The sequence below is a fragment of the Notamacropus eugenii genome, chromosome 1 (genome assembly GCF_028372415.1).
Source record: "Notamacropus eugenii isolate mMacEug1 chromosome 1, mMacEug1.pri_v2, whole genome shotgun sequence".
Taxonomy (NCBI): Eukaryota; Metazoa; Chordata; class Mammalia; order Diprotodontia; family Macropodidae; genus Notamacropus; species Notamacropus eugenii.
The window spans coordinates 106,855,351-106,872,350 of NC_092872.1; the positions used below are offsets into that span (position 1 = coordinate 106,855,351).

At 37.5% G+C, this 17,000-nt stretch overlaps 1 protein-coding gene across 1 annotated transcript in view; it reads left to right on the forward strand.

Moving 5' to 3' along the window:
- The window catches only part of TMC1 (transmembrane channel like 1), a 135,910-nt gene that overhangs the window by 80,244 nt on the left and 38,666 nt on the right, over positions 1–17,000 (forward strand). Inside the window, exons 9-12 of the mRNA XM_072611640.1 lie at positions 3,117–3,261; positions 4,626–4,820; positions 9,869–10,048; positions 10,366–10,527. Of these exons, the coding sequence (XP_072467741.1) occupies positions 3,117–3,261; positions 4,626–4,820; positions 9,869–10,048; positions 10,366–10,527 (682 nt within the window). The remainder of the gene's footprint in view (positions 1–3,116; positions 3,262–4,625; positions 4,821–9,868; positions 10,049–10,365; positions 10,528–17,000) is intronic.

The following is a 17,000-nucleotide window of genomic DNA, read 5'->3' on the forward strand; positions in this document are numbered from 1 at the left end:
TCCAGAACACATAATTATACAATTTTATTTTTTTGATGATATCATTATTCCCAAATGTGAATTTTACAGGAGAAATACAAAAGCAATATAATAAATAGTTTAATTAATATTATTCATTTAGAATCACATTAGTACAGGTTTAGGGCTAATTTTGATCAAATCAAGAAAAATACTGGTTTTTGACAGACAGAATTAGACTCAAGAACTATGGAATATATTGAGTCAAGGCAAAGCTGATTCCTGACTACAGGTTTCCATAACTGAGTGACTCTCAGATTCTATATGAGTAGATTCACGAAATAGAATGTTTCACAAAGTCATTGGGAACCTCCTTGGATTTTTATATAATAGTAACAATTTTTATGTAGTGCTTTAAGGTTTGCAAAGAATATTATAAATATTGTCTCATTTTTTGCTTACAAGACCTCTGGGAGGTAGGTGCTATTATCTACATTTTACAGTTAATTACTAAGATAGAAAGAGGTTAAGTGACTTGTTCAGGGTCACATAGCCTTTGGTTAATGCCTAATGAGTTATTATTATATGTATGCTAACAAATTTAGACAAAAAAAGTATTTGATTGACTGATTTGATTGATTACCAAAAACCTTCAAGTGGACCACATGTTGGATTCAAGTAGGCTGCAGTTGAGAAAAGTATTGCCCCTTAGTCGAATGTTTTTCCTGGTCTTCTTCAACGACTTCTCTCCCCACTTTTTCTCTTTTCATTGCCTAGTGTGTTTCTGTGCAGCTATTAGTCTGTTTTTCAGAAGGTCTTTTATGTGATTTGTAAAAAAGCATGCCTCTGGGCATATTTACAAAATGCTAAAAACTCAACCAGTATATTAAATAATAAAAGAGTAAAATTAAAACAAACAACAAACAAAAATGCTATTCAGAGTGAAAGCTTTAGCTAAGGACACAGGGTTTATAAATGTCTCATAAAACTTTTCATGGTCCAAACTGCTTTTACTACATGGTGTGGTCTTCTAGTTCAGCTCCTTGAAAAATAAATTTAAGCTTGCTCTGAGTTACGTATAAAGTGGTACTGACCATCTTGAGACAAACTTCAGAGGTAAGTAGAGTTTGTTCTCAGTAACTTCCATTACTTTAACATACAAAATGTCTTCTGATTTCTCTTCCTAAGTCTTTTTCTTTCCTGTCAACTTCCCCCAGCCACTCACCAGCCACCTTTTCCTATCTCCTACCCCTCTTCCAACTCTCCTGTCTTGTGTCTTATTCCCTCAGCGTCTTCTCCCAGCTGAAGGTAATGAGTGGTAAAGGGATATCTGAACAGACAAATAACACACTTGAGGGCCCTGATCCTCAGTTTTCCTCATCTGGTTGGACTAGGTGAACACTGAAGCTGGTTCCCTTGCAGTGGCCAGAGTGCTGCACATGGAGGCAGGAAGGTCTGAGTGGACTCCTCCCCTGACATCCTGGTCAGGCACCAGCTAGGTGGTTCTGGACAAGTCAATTAGTCTCTTTGAGACTCATTTTTTTCAAGTTCAAAATTGGCATAATAATAACATCTATTTCAAAGGAGTGTTATGAGAATCCAATTAGGTAATATACAAAAGGTGCTTCACTAATCCTAATCCTAGATAAATATTTATTATTGTCATCATTACCAAGCATTTACAGTTCTGTCTAGTGGAAAATTCTTAAAAAAATAAGGATAAAGGACAAATAGACAGCACAGTTTCCTTAAGAAAGCTCTTAAATAGAGAATTGGAGGTTGTTTTTTTTAATCACATTATGGCTTTTATTTTTTTAATGAGATGAATTTTTATAGAATGTTAATGCTTACAGTTCTAATACTGAATGGACTGATGATGCTAGAAATAGAGGTGAGGCATGTGGAACCAAGATCTGGAACTACTCAAACCAAACTGCAAGTCAATATCATTCATACTCTCTGGGAAAAACTGTTTCTATTTCTGCCTCTAAGTGAGGTATTTAACTCTATCAACTCAGTGCAAATTTTGGAGCTATGTGAACAAAAAAAATGTTTTAGGTAGTGTTTTCTTTTGATGGTAGATTTTTTTTTAATTAATAAAGGACTTCATTCTTTTTACTGAACCTGTAATTGTGTTGGTCCTGGGAACTCAGGAGGAAGAAATTCTCTCTAAAGTTTAAGATCTAGCACCAACCTTACAATTTATAGTTTTATAAGATTGTCTGGGGCATTGAAAGGTCATGCCCAGAGTCACAAACTTGTGGCAGTTTCAAGGGGCTTTTCTTCATGCTATCTCATCTTCCACCTACTGGTTTCCCTGGCTTCTAGCTAGCATACTGCTTTCTACAGAAAGGCTTCCCTAATCCCTTGGTGGTACAACCTTACCTCTGTTGACTATCTCAAATTTATTTTGTATATGCCTTATTTTACATACTTGTTTTAATGTTGTCCCCCCCTATTAAACTGTGAATTCCTTTAGAACAGGGACTGTTACTTGCCTCTTTTTGTATCCTTCATGCTTAGCCCAATGTTTGCCACATAGTACATGCTTAATAAAAGCTTATTGATTATCCTACAACCTGCATCTGTAAAAGGCAACATGAACCCAAGTCTTCCTGATTTTGGGTCTCTATCCATTGGGGACATCACCAGTCCTCTTGACTTGTGTCTCGCCACTGGACTGCAACGACTCTGGAGAAGAGAGTGAAGCTGATGACTTTGCACAGCTCTACCACACTTAAACCCAATTCAGTCACAAGTCAAGACATTACCTCATGAAGTTCATTGATCTTCTCTGAAAATAAATAACAAACAACAACAAACAATCCACTTTACTAGAGGATAATTAAGAAAAATCAAAATATAGACCTTTAAAAAATTTTCTTTTACAATTCCAAAGTCATGTTAGTTTAGAAATATAAAAGTATTTTATATACCTTAGTTTGCTCAAAAAATCCTCATGTTTGGCATCCATAGAAATGTTAAGGCCCCATGAAAAAGAAATGGAAAATTTAATCAAAAATTCTTTTGGGGAAAAAAATGTTTTTCTTCCCTGCTATATTTTCCTTTCTAGTTTTTTTTCACTTGAATTTACCATCTATACTTTTATATCTTCCCTCAAAGGTCCAAATTCTGGATTTGTTTTTTTGTCTTTACAGGATGGCAAAGAACCTTGGTGAGGATGGAGGAGGGGATGACAATACTTTTAATTTCAGCTGGAAAATGTTCACAAGCTGGGACTTCCTGATTGGTAACCCTGAAACAGCAGACAACAAGTTTAACTCCATCATAATGAACTTTAAGGTAAAGGGATTTTTTTACTGAGTTTCTGGGAGCAAAATCTTCTTGTTATCCCCAAGTCACCTCCAGTGGTCTAGCAAAATATCCCCAGGATGAAAGGAAAGGTTGACTCATCATATCTGCCTACCAGAATCTGGGGACTGTTCCTGCTGTGGTTAGAGAAAATATGATGACATTTTCCAACATTGATGTCATAGCATTGTCCTGCTTCCTCAATTTTCACAACAGTAACATTGACAGGAAATGAGAGATTGGTCATTCATGATTTTAACACTAAAACAAAGACCACTGTTGTGGAAAAAAGCAGTACACTTGGAATTAGCCCCAACTTATAAGTTCTGGGACCTTGGGCAAGCCACTAAGTTTTTTGAGGATATTTCCTCCTCAGTTAGAGGTTGTAAAACATTGGATATCAGTCTCTGAGTCAGGAAGACCTGAGTTCAAATCCGGCCTCTGAAGGGTAATGAACATGCGACAATGGGCACACAACAGAGACTGTAAATCACAGAACAGTTACACATCTGCAGTGGTTGTTCACCATCCCAAAGCAATCATGGGTCTAGATTCTACCCTCCCCCTCTCCCCCAACCACCACCGACTTGTACTATCTACTTCATGGAGCTGTTACAAGGAAAGCACTTTGCAAATAAAAAAAAAAAAACAGGGGAAGTTATTATGAGTTATTGCAAGAAAGCATTTTTTTTCCATTTTAAAACAGATTTTTGTTGATATCTTATGTTCCTACGTCGCCGAGCCTAAATTTTTCCCTGTATCTTTCTTCCTCCTCCCAAGGAGCCATCTGTTATAACAAAGAATTAAAGTAAATAAATGAACAAATATGTAAATAAAAAGGGAGAAAAATCATCAAAACTTTATTACATAAAAATTATAATTCTTGCTTTCAATTTTATTAATCTCTCTTTTGGTTTTCAGGATTTCTATATTGATGTTTAACAAAATTTGACATTCCAAGCAACGTTCCACATTCATGGATACCCCAGCTCTACAAAGGGGAAAGAAATTAGATCTTTTCACATCTCTGTTGAGGCTTTGTTCTTTATATTTTAAAAACATTTATTCAAACAAAATATAGACCATTCCCTAAAATATTACTGTAAAATATCTTACATAGTACAAATACTACTACTCCCTATGATGGGTTGGTGTGCCCATGGGGCACAGGTTGTGCAGGCCTGTCCTATGACAAAGATAGTCTCTTCCCAAGTACATCTCCTCTATGATGTAGAACTGAGCCCAAGGTGCTAATGAAAACTTTAATTTTTCACCTTTCAGTTCCCATGAATCTCATCTGAAACCATGGTCCTTTAAGTAGTTCAGTTATTGCTTTCTTTTTCTTCTCGCTATAGGAAGCAATTGATGAGGAATTTGCAGCCCAAAGGGAAGAAAACGTCCACTTGATCCGATTCCTTAGGTTTCTTGCTAATTTCTTCTGTTTCCTCACACTTGGTGCAAGTGGATATCTCATTTTTTGGGCTGTGAAGAGATCCCAGGAATTTGCACAGCAAGACCCTGACACCCTTGGGTGGTGGGAAAAGAATGAGGTTTGTCCCTGCATGCTTCCTACGTGTTTGAAATTTGTCATTTACTACCCTGTGGTTTATGGGACATGCTTTGGCTTTTTTTTTCTCCTCATTATTTGACTTTTTTCTGAGTTTTCCATTCATTTGTACTCCTATTCTTATGTCTTCTGTGTCAAGAGAAGAGGGGTTCAGATCTTGTCCCTGATGTTTACTAATTAATCAATCTTGAGTATATCTCTTAACCTCCCTGAGCCAGTCTTTTCCACTGTAAAAGGAGGGGGTTTGACTATTTAGCCTTTGATGTCTCATTTATCTTTGGCTTTGACATGAACACAGGAATCTAAAGCTAGAAAGGATTGTAGAGTTTACCTAGGACAGCCCCCTTATTTCACAAATGAGAAAACCATAACTCAAGATTTGTCCAAGACCACGTAGCCTGTTAGCTGAAGAAATGGGACTTGAACTCAGGTCAGGGACTGAGTTCAGATAGTGAAAACAATATGGGGATGAGTGAAGGGACAATGGGGGATGGGGGGTGAGGATGGAGAGAAGGCCTAACAAAAAACTAAAGTTGTAAATACAAGATTCTTAAGATTTTAAAGGTTGAAAGGACCTCATGGGCCTTGGACCTCATCAATGTGTTTCTTGGTTGCTGAATAATGACTGATTCAAACCCAAAGGAGCATTGTAAACAAGTTAATTTATAGATTAAATAGTTAATGAAGCCATTTTAATCTAAAGCTGAGAAACAATGACAATATTAAATTCTGGGCCTCAGAAAAAATATCTTCATTTTTCTTTCTACCCTGCTTCATCTCTCATCCCTTGCCATCACCCTAAGAAGGGATACCCCTTTCTCTGGTGGTGCCAAGAGATTTGTAAATGAAGTAGGCACATGACTTCCCTGATTACTGTTCTTTCTCCTTCCATTCCTCACTCTTCCACAAACATATCCAACATCCACTGAATGAAGTACCAGCAGCAGTAAAAAGTTAGAGCAAATAGCAATGTGTAGAAAAAATAGAGACAAGCGAAGAGCTCTAAGAAACTTCAACAGCCAACAAATCTTTCCACCATTTGTAGGTTTCATATCCTTTCTCTGTAACTTCATCAGCTCCTATTGGCTTAATTATCATATCTCATCATGTGACTCCCAAATCTACATAACTAGTCCTTATGTCTCTCTTGGAGGGTGTAGTGCCAATGTGATACCCATAGCAGACACTGTGAATATACATGCATATTTCCAGGGCAAATTCTCAATATATAATAAATTCTCTTTCTCAAAGGCAAAACCAAAATATTTATTTGGGATATTATTAGAATACCAGGAGGTAAGATTTGACAGGGGACTTATCACTAATCCAGGGAGTGCCAACATCTTAAACCTTACTTCTGTTAGGCATCCCCACAGAAACAAGTTCCCCTAAACAAATTCCTCCCTCCACCCACTCACAGCTTGCTTCTCTCTCTCTGCTCTGCCTGCTCTCACTCTCTGCTCAGGCTCTCTCTCTTCTCCTTGGGCAAACTCCTTCCAGTCTGAGCTCCATGTGATCACAGGTTCCATGTGTTAGGCCTATTAATGGGTAAGAAAGGTCCTCCTATTCTATTAACATTACAGGGGGCAGCTAGGTAGTGTAGTAGATAGAACATTGAGCCTGGAGTCAAGAAGATCTGAGCTCAAATCCAGCCTTAGACATTTACTAGCTGTGTGACCCTGGGCAAGTCACTTAACCCTGTTTGCCCCAGTTTCCTCATCTGTAAAATGAGCTGGAGAAGGAAATAACAAACCTCTCCAGTATCTTTGCCAAGAAAACCCCAAATGGAGAAGTCATGAAGAATGGGACACAGATGAAATGACTAAACAACATCAACCATGTGTCTCTCCTAAGCTCTAGTAACATATCAACTACCTACGTAGATGTGCACATGCATATCCCAGATATACCTTGAATTCAACATGTCCCAAAATCTAACTCACTATAGTTCCCTGTTAAACCCAAGTTTTCTTTCCAAGTTCTCTATTTCCATTGACATCCCCATTCTGTCATCACTAATCAACTCTATGATTCTATGATCCTCAGAATCATCATACCTCTCCTCTTCTCCCTTGTTATTTAATCAGTTGCCTAATCTTGTCGATTCCACTTCTGTGGTATTTCTCATGTTCATTCCTTTCTCTCCATTCATAGGGCTCTGGCCCTGGTTTACACCCTCCCTTATCACCTCTCTTTTAAACTATTGCAATAAACTCATACCCAGTCCCTTGGCTTCCAGTCTCTTCCCCCTCCAATCTTCTACGTCACCAACAAATTTATTTTCCCTCAGGTACATAGCTAAATATCTCACTTTCATGAAATTACAGTGGTTTCCTATTGCCTCTAAATAAAGCAGCAGCTCCCCTATCTCATATGGAGCCTTTTCTAATCCAGGAGCAAACTACCTTTCTGGGCTTAGTTCACATTATTCTCCTTCACCTAATTTGTTTTACAGTCCAATTGGCCTATTAGCTGTTCCATTACGTGACATTCCATCTCTTACCTCTCTCTGTGCATTGGCAGAAACTGTTTCAGGTTCTCCCTCCTCACCTTTGCCTCTTGAAACTGCAGCTCAGGAATGACTCCAACAGGAAGCCTTTCTCTCCCTCATCATTTCTAATATAATATTTACTTTGTAGATACTTAAAATTTTCTGCGTGTTGTAATCTCTAAGAGAGTGAAAGATCCATGAAGGAAGATTTATTCTCTCTTTTTGCTTTCTTTCCTCTTTTTTCTGCACCAGTAGCTCAGTAGCAACTAGTTCATTGTCTTGTGTGTAGCAGGTGCTTAACAAATGTTCCTTGGGTGAAAAAATGAATGCTAAAACTGACAACATATAGAATCAAAATTTCAAAGCTAGAAAGGACCTTAAGGATCATCATATTTAAACCACTCACTTGCAAATGAGGAAACTGAGGCCAAAAAAGTCTTGCCCAAAGTCATACAGTTAATTGCTTACTAAGTCGGGTCTAAAACCTGCACTTTCTGAGTCCCAGTGAATTTTGTCTTTACTTTGATACTTTTGCCTGCCTTCATTGAAAATGAAGACAACTAAGTCTACTAATACTCAAACTTAGCTCTGAACTTTTGTTTAATACCCTATTCTAAAACAGTTCTGACACTATACAGAAGAAAAAAGACTGCATATTCAGTGAGCCCATGGTCAGCTCAGGGGTGGAGTTTTTTTAAACCTTCTTTTGGATTCTGGGTGTCCTAGACTTTGGAGACAGCTAACGTTACTTTATCTTTGGTGTATAATTTCTGTTTTGAAGAGGTCTGAGAGATTATGGAGATCAAAGAAAATGTTTAGCTCTCCATTTGTAGCTTATGTGACTAACATATTAATCTTATAGCCATTTTCTATTTATGTAAAATGCTTTGCAAACCCTGATGAGCCATGCAAATGCTATTAAAGTACCACAAAATACTTTCTGCTTCATATTACTACTACTGCTGCTGCTACTGCTGCTGCTGCTGCTGCTACTACTACGACTACTACTACTACTACTACTACTACTACTACTACTACTACTACTACTACTACTACTACTACTACATGTTCTATAGTACCTGAAACCTAGTAGGTACTTATCAAATACTGATTGGGTAATTGACAGTTTCTATAAACTGGTGACAAGGTAGCCTGAAGAAATTGAGTGGGAGAGATTTGGGACTGGTTAGAAGTGGGATTACAGGTTCAGAGATTTTAAATTGGTACATTATCTATTATTCCTAGAACTTCCTTGTATTTTATTACTCCCACCTGAGTGAACTCACAGATGCACTAAAAGATGAGAAGGTTGAACTGGATGATCTGTATCATTAATTCTATGATACAGATGCTGTATGCCAGCAAATAGATAATTAAATTGTAGAAAGTGTAGGGCAAACTGGTGAAAATACACTAAAAGGAAAAAATAAACCACACTTTTTACAAATAAAAATAATTTATTCATGGGTAAACTAGAATGTACAATAATATACCTACTCTTCTAGATTTTACTTGCTCCCAGACAAAATGGAGAAAATGAATTTATTTATCAAGTTCCATTAAAAACTACATCAAAACAAGTCACCCTTACCATAATGTTGATTGTGTTACAAGTAAAGTCATGTTCTATATGAATATAACAATATATAGTCATAGCACAGGGAAGACACAGAAAATTGATTAGCCATTGTCTAATACCATTTTTAAAAATGTTCTACTATGCTTTAAAGCACTCACACAGAGAAAGAGATATGGAGGGAGAGAGAGAGAGAGAGAGAGAGAGAGAGAGAGAGAGAGAGAGAGAGAGAGAGAAAAGGAAACATATTGAGAGTTTAATCTTATCTTATTTTGCTCAAACTCAAAATCAGGCTATTACCTGGCCAGCCTCATAATGTTCTATTTTCCAATTCTAGTTCCAACAACCGTGATTAAATCAGCACTAACATTTCTGTATAGGACTTGTTAATCAATTTCCTTCCAGGGATACATTGGAGCCAACTTTTCTGAAAGTCTTATGCCTGCAGAATTGGCAAACACTACATATCAGACTTTGATTTATTGTTTTGTTGATTGTCTAGGCTTAAGAAAGTGATGGAGAAAACACTAATCATGCAGATTAAAATTAAAAACATGTCCATACATTTTTTCCCCTTAAGAGTTGGTTGTTAAATATTTACCAGCACATCCCTGCCTATGACCCCAATCATCATTCCTCTAACCAAAACACTCTTCACAGTCAACCATTCCCAAAGGCAAACTCCCTGAATGCAGAGACTATCTTACTTGTGCGGTATTTGTATCTCTAATAAGTTAGTTGATAAATATTTATTAAGCACCTATCCTTAGCAGAATGCCTAGCACATGGTAATTACTTGATATATGTTTTTCATTCATTCATTTGGAAAAAGATTAAGGTCATCATGGTCCAAAATCATTCTCTTGCCTTCCCAGGACTGAATAAAAATTACTGAAGTATCTTAGGGAAAGGGAAAACTTTAAGATCTCTCAACTGGATTCTTCCCAATTTCATTTATTTGCAGATGAACATGATCATGTCTCTCTTGGGGATGTTCTGTCCAACCTTATTTGACTTATTTGCTGAACTGGAAAATTATCATCCCCTTATAGCTCTGAAATGGCTACTGGGTCGCATCTTTGCTCTTCTTCTGGGCAACTTGTATGTTTTTATTCTTGCCTTGTTGGATGAGGTCAATAATAAGGTAAGTACTGCTTTTAGATTATTGGTCAGCACATGATTTCCAATTTGTAGGACTGCCAGGGATGGCAAGTGTGTTAAGTCTTTCCTTTTCTTTAATTATTTCCTATTCATTCTTTACATAGCTTGTTTTCTATATATATTTTTTTTGTTTGCCATCTTCCACATTAGATTGTAAGCTCTTTATGAGGGCAAGCACTGTCTTTCACCTCTTTTTGTATCCCTGGTACTTAGCACAGTACTGGGAACATAGTAGGTATTTAATAAATGTTTATTTATTGATTAATTGGTTGGTTGATTTCTTTGTATTTGCTTTTTTAGTTGGAAGAGGAGAAGTTAGTTATGGCAAACATCACCATATGGGAAGCAAATATGATCAAAGCCTTCAATTCATCTCAGAGTGAAAATAGTACTGGTCCTCCTTACTTTGTGGAACCTGCTGATGTACCCAGGGGTCCCTGCTGGGAGACAATGGTAGGACAGGTAATGAAATGAATGGAACTGGGTTGCCTTGGGACTCAAATAAACAGATTTGTTATCTCAACAAAGATGTCTATTGAAAACTCATCTTACCTGTTCACTGAGTGACACTTTTGTCCATGTCCTTCCATAAGTTTATCCCACTTAGTGCACTGCTGGGGCTTTCCTCAACTTTTCTTGACATCTTAAGGATACTCGTAGAACACGAGCTATCTGTGGGATTGACAAAGTTTATAGAATTCTACTCTTGAATTGTAGTCTATTAGAATATGAAGGAAAGATGGCCAAAGGCATCGTCAGGAAACATTTCTTTGATATTCCTTTCATTTGGACACCTTTCTCCAAACCAGTTATGGTCATAGTTCTAAGAAATTGTTGTTGTTAATGCATTTCAGTTGTATCTGACTCTTCATGACCCCATTTGGAGTTTACTTGGCAAAGATACTGGAGTGGTTTGCCATTTCTTTTTCCAGTTCATTTTACAGATGAGGAACAAACAGGCAAGTGACTTGCCCATGTTCATACAGCTAGTATGTAGCAAAGACTGGATTTGAACTCATGTAGATGGGTCTTCCTGATTACAAGTCTATCCACTGTGCCACCTAGCTGCCCAGTTCTAATGCCTTGTTCTTTCAGGAAAGTTGGCTTCAGCACAGACCAGAAAGGAAATTGATTAGCAAGTCCTTTACAGAAATGTTAGTGCTGATTTAATCATTGTTATAGGAACTAGACTTGAAAAAACAGCACATTAGGAGCCTGGTCAGGTGGTTTTGAGTTTTGGCAAAATAAGATAAGGCTAAACTCTCAGTATTTGCTTCTTCAAATTTCCAGCAACTTCCACCATGTTATGAATATTTTTACATAGTATTGGAAATATCTAGTTAACATTGAGCCCAAATCTATTGCTATTATCATTTCATTCCACATCACAGATATTCTTCTTTTCCATCAGGAGATACATCCAAATATGATCAGTACTGCAAGATATTTGAGTGACCAGGGCTTACTCTAGGGTGCTAACATCTAGCCAGAATAAAATCCTCTGCTGGCTTTTCTATCTTTGGGGGCATGAGAACCCCCTTTCTTTTTCTTAGCTTCAGGCATCTGTTACTGTGGTACTTTACTCTTTGGACCTAGTTTTTGAATACTTCCTCTTTTCCTCACCTTCCAAGGGCTGGGAGGTCATGTACCATTGATACCATCTAAACTCAGGCCACACTTTCTGGAGATGGGCAATCTCTTCTTCTAATGCAACTGCACCCAGGGAAGATTGTCCTCTGTATCATACCTTTTCCCTCTCTACTTTCCTGTTAAATTCATTTTTCTGTGGGCTTAAAAATTTCCGTTTATGGATCAAATATTTACCACTTTTTTAGGCTTCTTGTTTCTATGATAGGTATTTATAGACAAAGTCAACGTCCATTCCTAGGATACCTTAACAAAAAAAAAAGAACAACTGGTAGGGCTTTGGATAACATATTTTATGGATCCTCAAGCTAGTAGAGATGCTAATGAGGTATTAAACTACTTGAATTATTGGGATCCTTGCATAGTAGTGGTTTTTAAGACATTCAGAGAAAGCCAGGGCTCCACAAGACATTTTTCAGGGTTCTCTCAAAGAAAATCTGGGCATGCTTAATACACGACTACTTTGTTACCACCTGGCCATAACACAATCCCATAAACCAAGGATTCAGGGTCATAATAACCAACATAGATGTATAGCTTCAACAACCTCAGAATCTGAAAATGATTTCTTTTCACAGTGCTATATGGTCTGATGTGAGGCTAACAAACCACACATACTCTGTGTATAATATCTAACTATTTGTTTGTATATTCTCTCCCCTATTAGAATGAAAGCAACTTGAGGATGGGGGAGGAGGATGTTTTTTACATTTCTCTGTATCCCCAGGCTTAATAAAAGCCCTTAAATTGACATTTACCTAATATCTGCCATAAACCTATTTGGGACTTACGCCTGACTGCAAAGAACAAGCTTATCCACGTTTGAGGTGATTGATTGGACATAATTGCCTATGTAATCTAACAAGGTCCTTCAGTTTCTGAATATAGAGAAGCTTATGTAACTTTCCTAGCATATTGACTCAGAACAAAGGTGGAAATTCATTGATTACATTTCTTGTTTTCTGAAGTCCCCAGACTATGCAGTTAGTTCTGTCATGAAGTATTGATCTGTTTTTTAAAGCTTTTAGTGAATTTCTTTGCTTCTCTCTGTCACTGTCTCTTTCTCTCTATTTCACTCTATCTCCTCTTTTTCTCTTTTCCTTTTTTCCCTGCTCTCTTTCTTTCCTTCCCCACTTTCCTCCTCTCTTTCTATTTTTCATGTCAATTTGTTTGGGAGAATTTGTTTTCTTTCTGTTCTCCTGCCTCCTCTCTGAAAGAGCATTTAGCACTTGAGAGATGGCTGGATGAGGCAGACAGTTGAGAGAGAGTGGGAGGGTTCTGAATGGGATTTCTGATGAGACAGGTGGGAAGCATGAGAACAAAGTGAACATGACAAAGATTACAAAATAGCACAGTGAGCAAGGCCATGGCTTTGGAAGATCAATATCCATATCTCTGCACTTGACTAATGGTTTAGTCCTCATTTTTAAAGGGAAACCTAATAGAAACAGCATAGAATACAGACAGATTTAAAAAATAAACATAACAAAAAATTAAAAGCTCAACTTTGAAAATTTTGCAGAGTGGTGTATACCTTTTCCAAAGATCCTGAATTTGTGTGAGCTTTTCTAACTTATTAGCCATTCTCAGGTCCCTCTGCTTCTACTTGGATCTAAGGTGCAATTTGCTTTCTCTGGTAGATGAACAATTTTGCTGAAGTCTACTCTTACTTGGAATTGAATTATCAGGGAAGATCTTTTCTTCCCCTTTGATGAGTTTTCTAATGAAAACCTTATTTGTAATGCTAAGTGTCAATCAGTCAACAAGCATGTATTAAGTACCTACTATATGCCACACACTGTGTTAGGTCCTAGGGTTACAAATGGAAAGAATGAAAAAATCCTACTCTCAAGGAGATTATATTCTAACAGAACAGACAAGTATATATGAAAATAAATATAGCATAAAGGTCTTATATGTATATACATGTGGGTATATGTGTGCACATACATATATGTATATATGCATGTATATACACCTATATACATATACACATATTCATATGTATATACTTAGGTGTATACATACCTATGTATTATAATGTTAGTTAAATGCAAGATAGATTGGGTTAGGCAACAGTCTTCCCTAGGATATTTGAAATGGCAGTAGAGGAGAGCAGTTCTCCCACTGCATTCAGAACTATATCCAATCATCCTGATCTATGTGTGGCCACTGGACCCAGATGGCTCTGTAGGAAAGAGTGAGGCTGGTGACCTTGCACAGCCCTGCTTCACTTAAATCCAATTCACTTGCAAGTCATGGCATCACTGTCCTGGTGTCATGGTCCTCTTTGAGAATAAAAGACAACAAGAAGAGAGAGGAACCTCTAAGATGAGGGAGGTGGATAGGATGGCCTCCAAGGTCTCTTTCAGCTCTAAATCTGTGATGCTCTGATATAGTTGTAAGGGCTCCTTTACTTTGGGCCAGCCCAGACAGAGGCCCTGAAATAACTTGGAAAGGAGAAGAAAAGGCAGCCCATTGTTGGGAGCTAAAGTACCTCAATATACTTGTCTGTGACTTCTGACTTACTGCTCATCTTTTGTGCCAGGAAAGGGTTTCGACTTGTGGCCCTCTGTTTTCTCCAGGACCCAATATAAAATTCTTCCTACTGCATTTCAATCCCTCCTTTTCAGCCTTCTCACACTTTCCTTTCCTCCATGCATTTTACATTTCCGGGACACTAGCCTGCTTGGTGTTCCACACAAACTAAGGACAAGGATACTCTTCCTGTTGCTGTCCAAGGTTACGTAGTTCCATCCCCAACTCTACACTTTTGTACTGTGCCCCATTCTTACACTGTTTTTTCTCTTCTTGTTTGGCTTCCTTCAAGACTCAATTAAAATTCCACGTTCTTCAGGAGGCCTGTCCCAGTGGTGTGCTAGTAAATGTTTAACAACTGGCTCCCTCTCCCCACCCCCACCCCAATGTATGCACAATATACTTTTAAATTTGACCTGCATTATTAACATTTTCTCCATCTCTTTCTAAGTCTAGACCATAAAAAAAAACCCAATAAATCAAGCCTTAATTCACAGCATTTGCCAGATTCTAGGGTATAAATGCTTACATAGAAAATTTAATAATGGATTGTAACAAGCTGTTTGAGCTGGCTCTGGCCTATCCCTTACTTCTTTCCTCCCATTTCTCAAATTAACTTTAATCCTCAGTATATACTTTAAATGCACACAATTATTTGTATGTTGTCTCATCCATTAGAATGTGAGCTGCTTAACAGCTGGGATCATGATTTTACCTTTTTTTGAATCAAATGCTTATGAAATACTTATTAGCTGACCACCTGGTGGTTGCATTGATCAAAATTGCCCTTATTATTCATTGTCATTATATTTCACTAATACAAAAATGATAAGCAAGAGAGGATCTTCACATAGTATGATCTGTTTTCCTATAACCAGAGATAGGGAAATAGCATCTTCTAGCCACTACCACTGAATGGAGTGTTCATAGATCCATGGACAAGCTGTCTGGGAAGATTATGCTGGTCAAGCTATTGCTATTTCTATTTACTTCTATTTCTAATTACTTAACCTGGGGTCCATTGAACCCCATGGTTTCTGTGGGTAGATTTTAGGGAATCCATGAACTTGGTTAGGAATTAAAATACATGTTTATTTTAACTTATATCTGGATTCTTTTGTAGTCTTATGTATTTTATGTTATGCATTTAATACCATGGTTCTAAGAAAGGGTCTATAGGCTTTACCAGACTTCCTAAGAATGGTCCAGGATACACAGAAGAGATTAAGAACCTCTGCCATAAAAGTACAAAGAGTACAGGTACAAGGGCTCAAATGTGACATAGCATTACAGGATGTCACTTTCTTTCCTGTTCCATTAAACTTGACTTCAGGAGCCTAGGGACACAGAATTTCCTACTTTAACTGAACCCCCTACTTGTACCCCCAAATTAGACACATCTTGTTAGAAAATCTCAGTTCTCTCTCCAAAGGTAGAGTCTTGCCTCTTCTTCATGGCTTTGGGTAATAATTACTCATTCCTGCCTTATAACTACATAGATAGTACACTCATGTGGAAATCTCAGGATCATAGACCTCAAGCTGGAATTGACCTCAGAAATCACTTAGTTCAGCCTCCTCATTTGACAGTTGAGGAAACTGAAGCCTATGGAAGTTAACAACTCTTCCAACCTCCCCTTAGGAAGACTTAGGAATATTTTCATATGTTTTATCTTTTACACAGCTTGAAGCCAAGATAGAGTAATTTTCCAGGTTTAAGCTGATCCACTGAATAGGAAAAGCATGTAACCAGAGAATGGAAATTTTAAATTCAGTAGTAGCTGGGGTTCATGAGATCACAGCATTCATGATCTCAAGGAGAGTCACCAGAATACCACAGGATAGTTTAGTTGTAGTTGACAGTTGTAGTTATTATTCAGTTGTTTCACTCATGTCTGAACCCTTTTGGGGTATTCATGACAAAGATACTGGAGTAGTTTGCATTTCCTTCTCCAGATCATTTTACAGATGAGGGCAATGAGATAAACAGGGTTAAGTGACATGCTCAGGGTCATACAGCTATTAAGTGTCTGAGACTGGATTTTAACTCATAATATCATAGATGGCTCTGTTTGGTCATTTTCATCTTCCCTTACACCCTTTGTCTCCCCTCATGCCACCACACACACACACACACACACACACACACACACACACACACACACACAGGCACACATGTTTTCTGCATAAAGACAGTGCTAAAGTTGTGGGGCGGGGAGGCAGAAGGACAAAGAAGGAAAGAAAATGGAAGGGGAGGAAGCAAGGGTAATAATCATCACATTTTTTCTTTTGGTAGTTTTTAGTCTATAAGTGCAAACCATTCTGGAGGATCTCTCTCACTTTCTTTTTCCAGTTTTACTTTTTTTCCACCTTTCCTCTTCCCCTCTTCTTTATTCATTCCTTCTATGCCTCCTTTCCTCTCAACATTTCCCACAAATTTGAAATGATAGTGAGGTAGGAATTCTTCCATTCAGAGAAGGAAAAGACTAGAAAGAGTTGTAGACTCATTATGGTTTCTTTTTTCTACCTCACTTTCAGATCCACCAAAGGATGAATCAAGACACAGATGATGGGAAGATTTAGTAATGGGAAATGATGAGTTTCAGTTCAGGATTGCTGAAATAAGATGGAGATGGAGACATAGAATTTTTCTTAGTTACTATTGCATCCATATTTAAAAGCCATAACGTATATTTTTATAAACATGAAAGATAAAAAAGAAACTAGTGATTCATATGTAGATGTAGATAA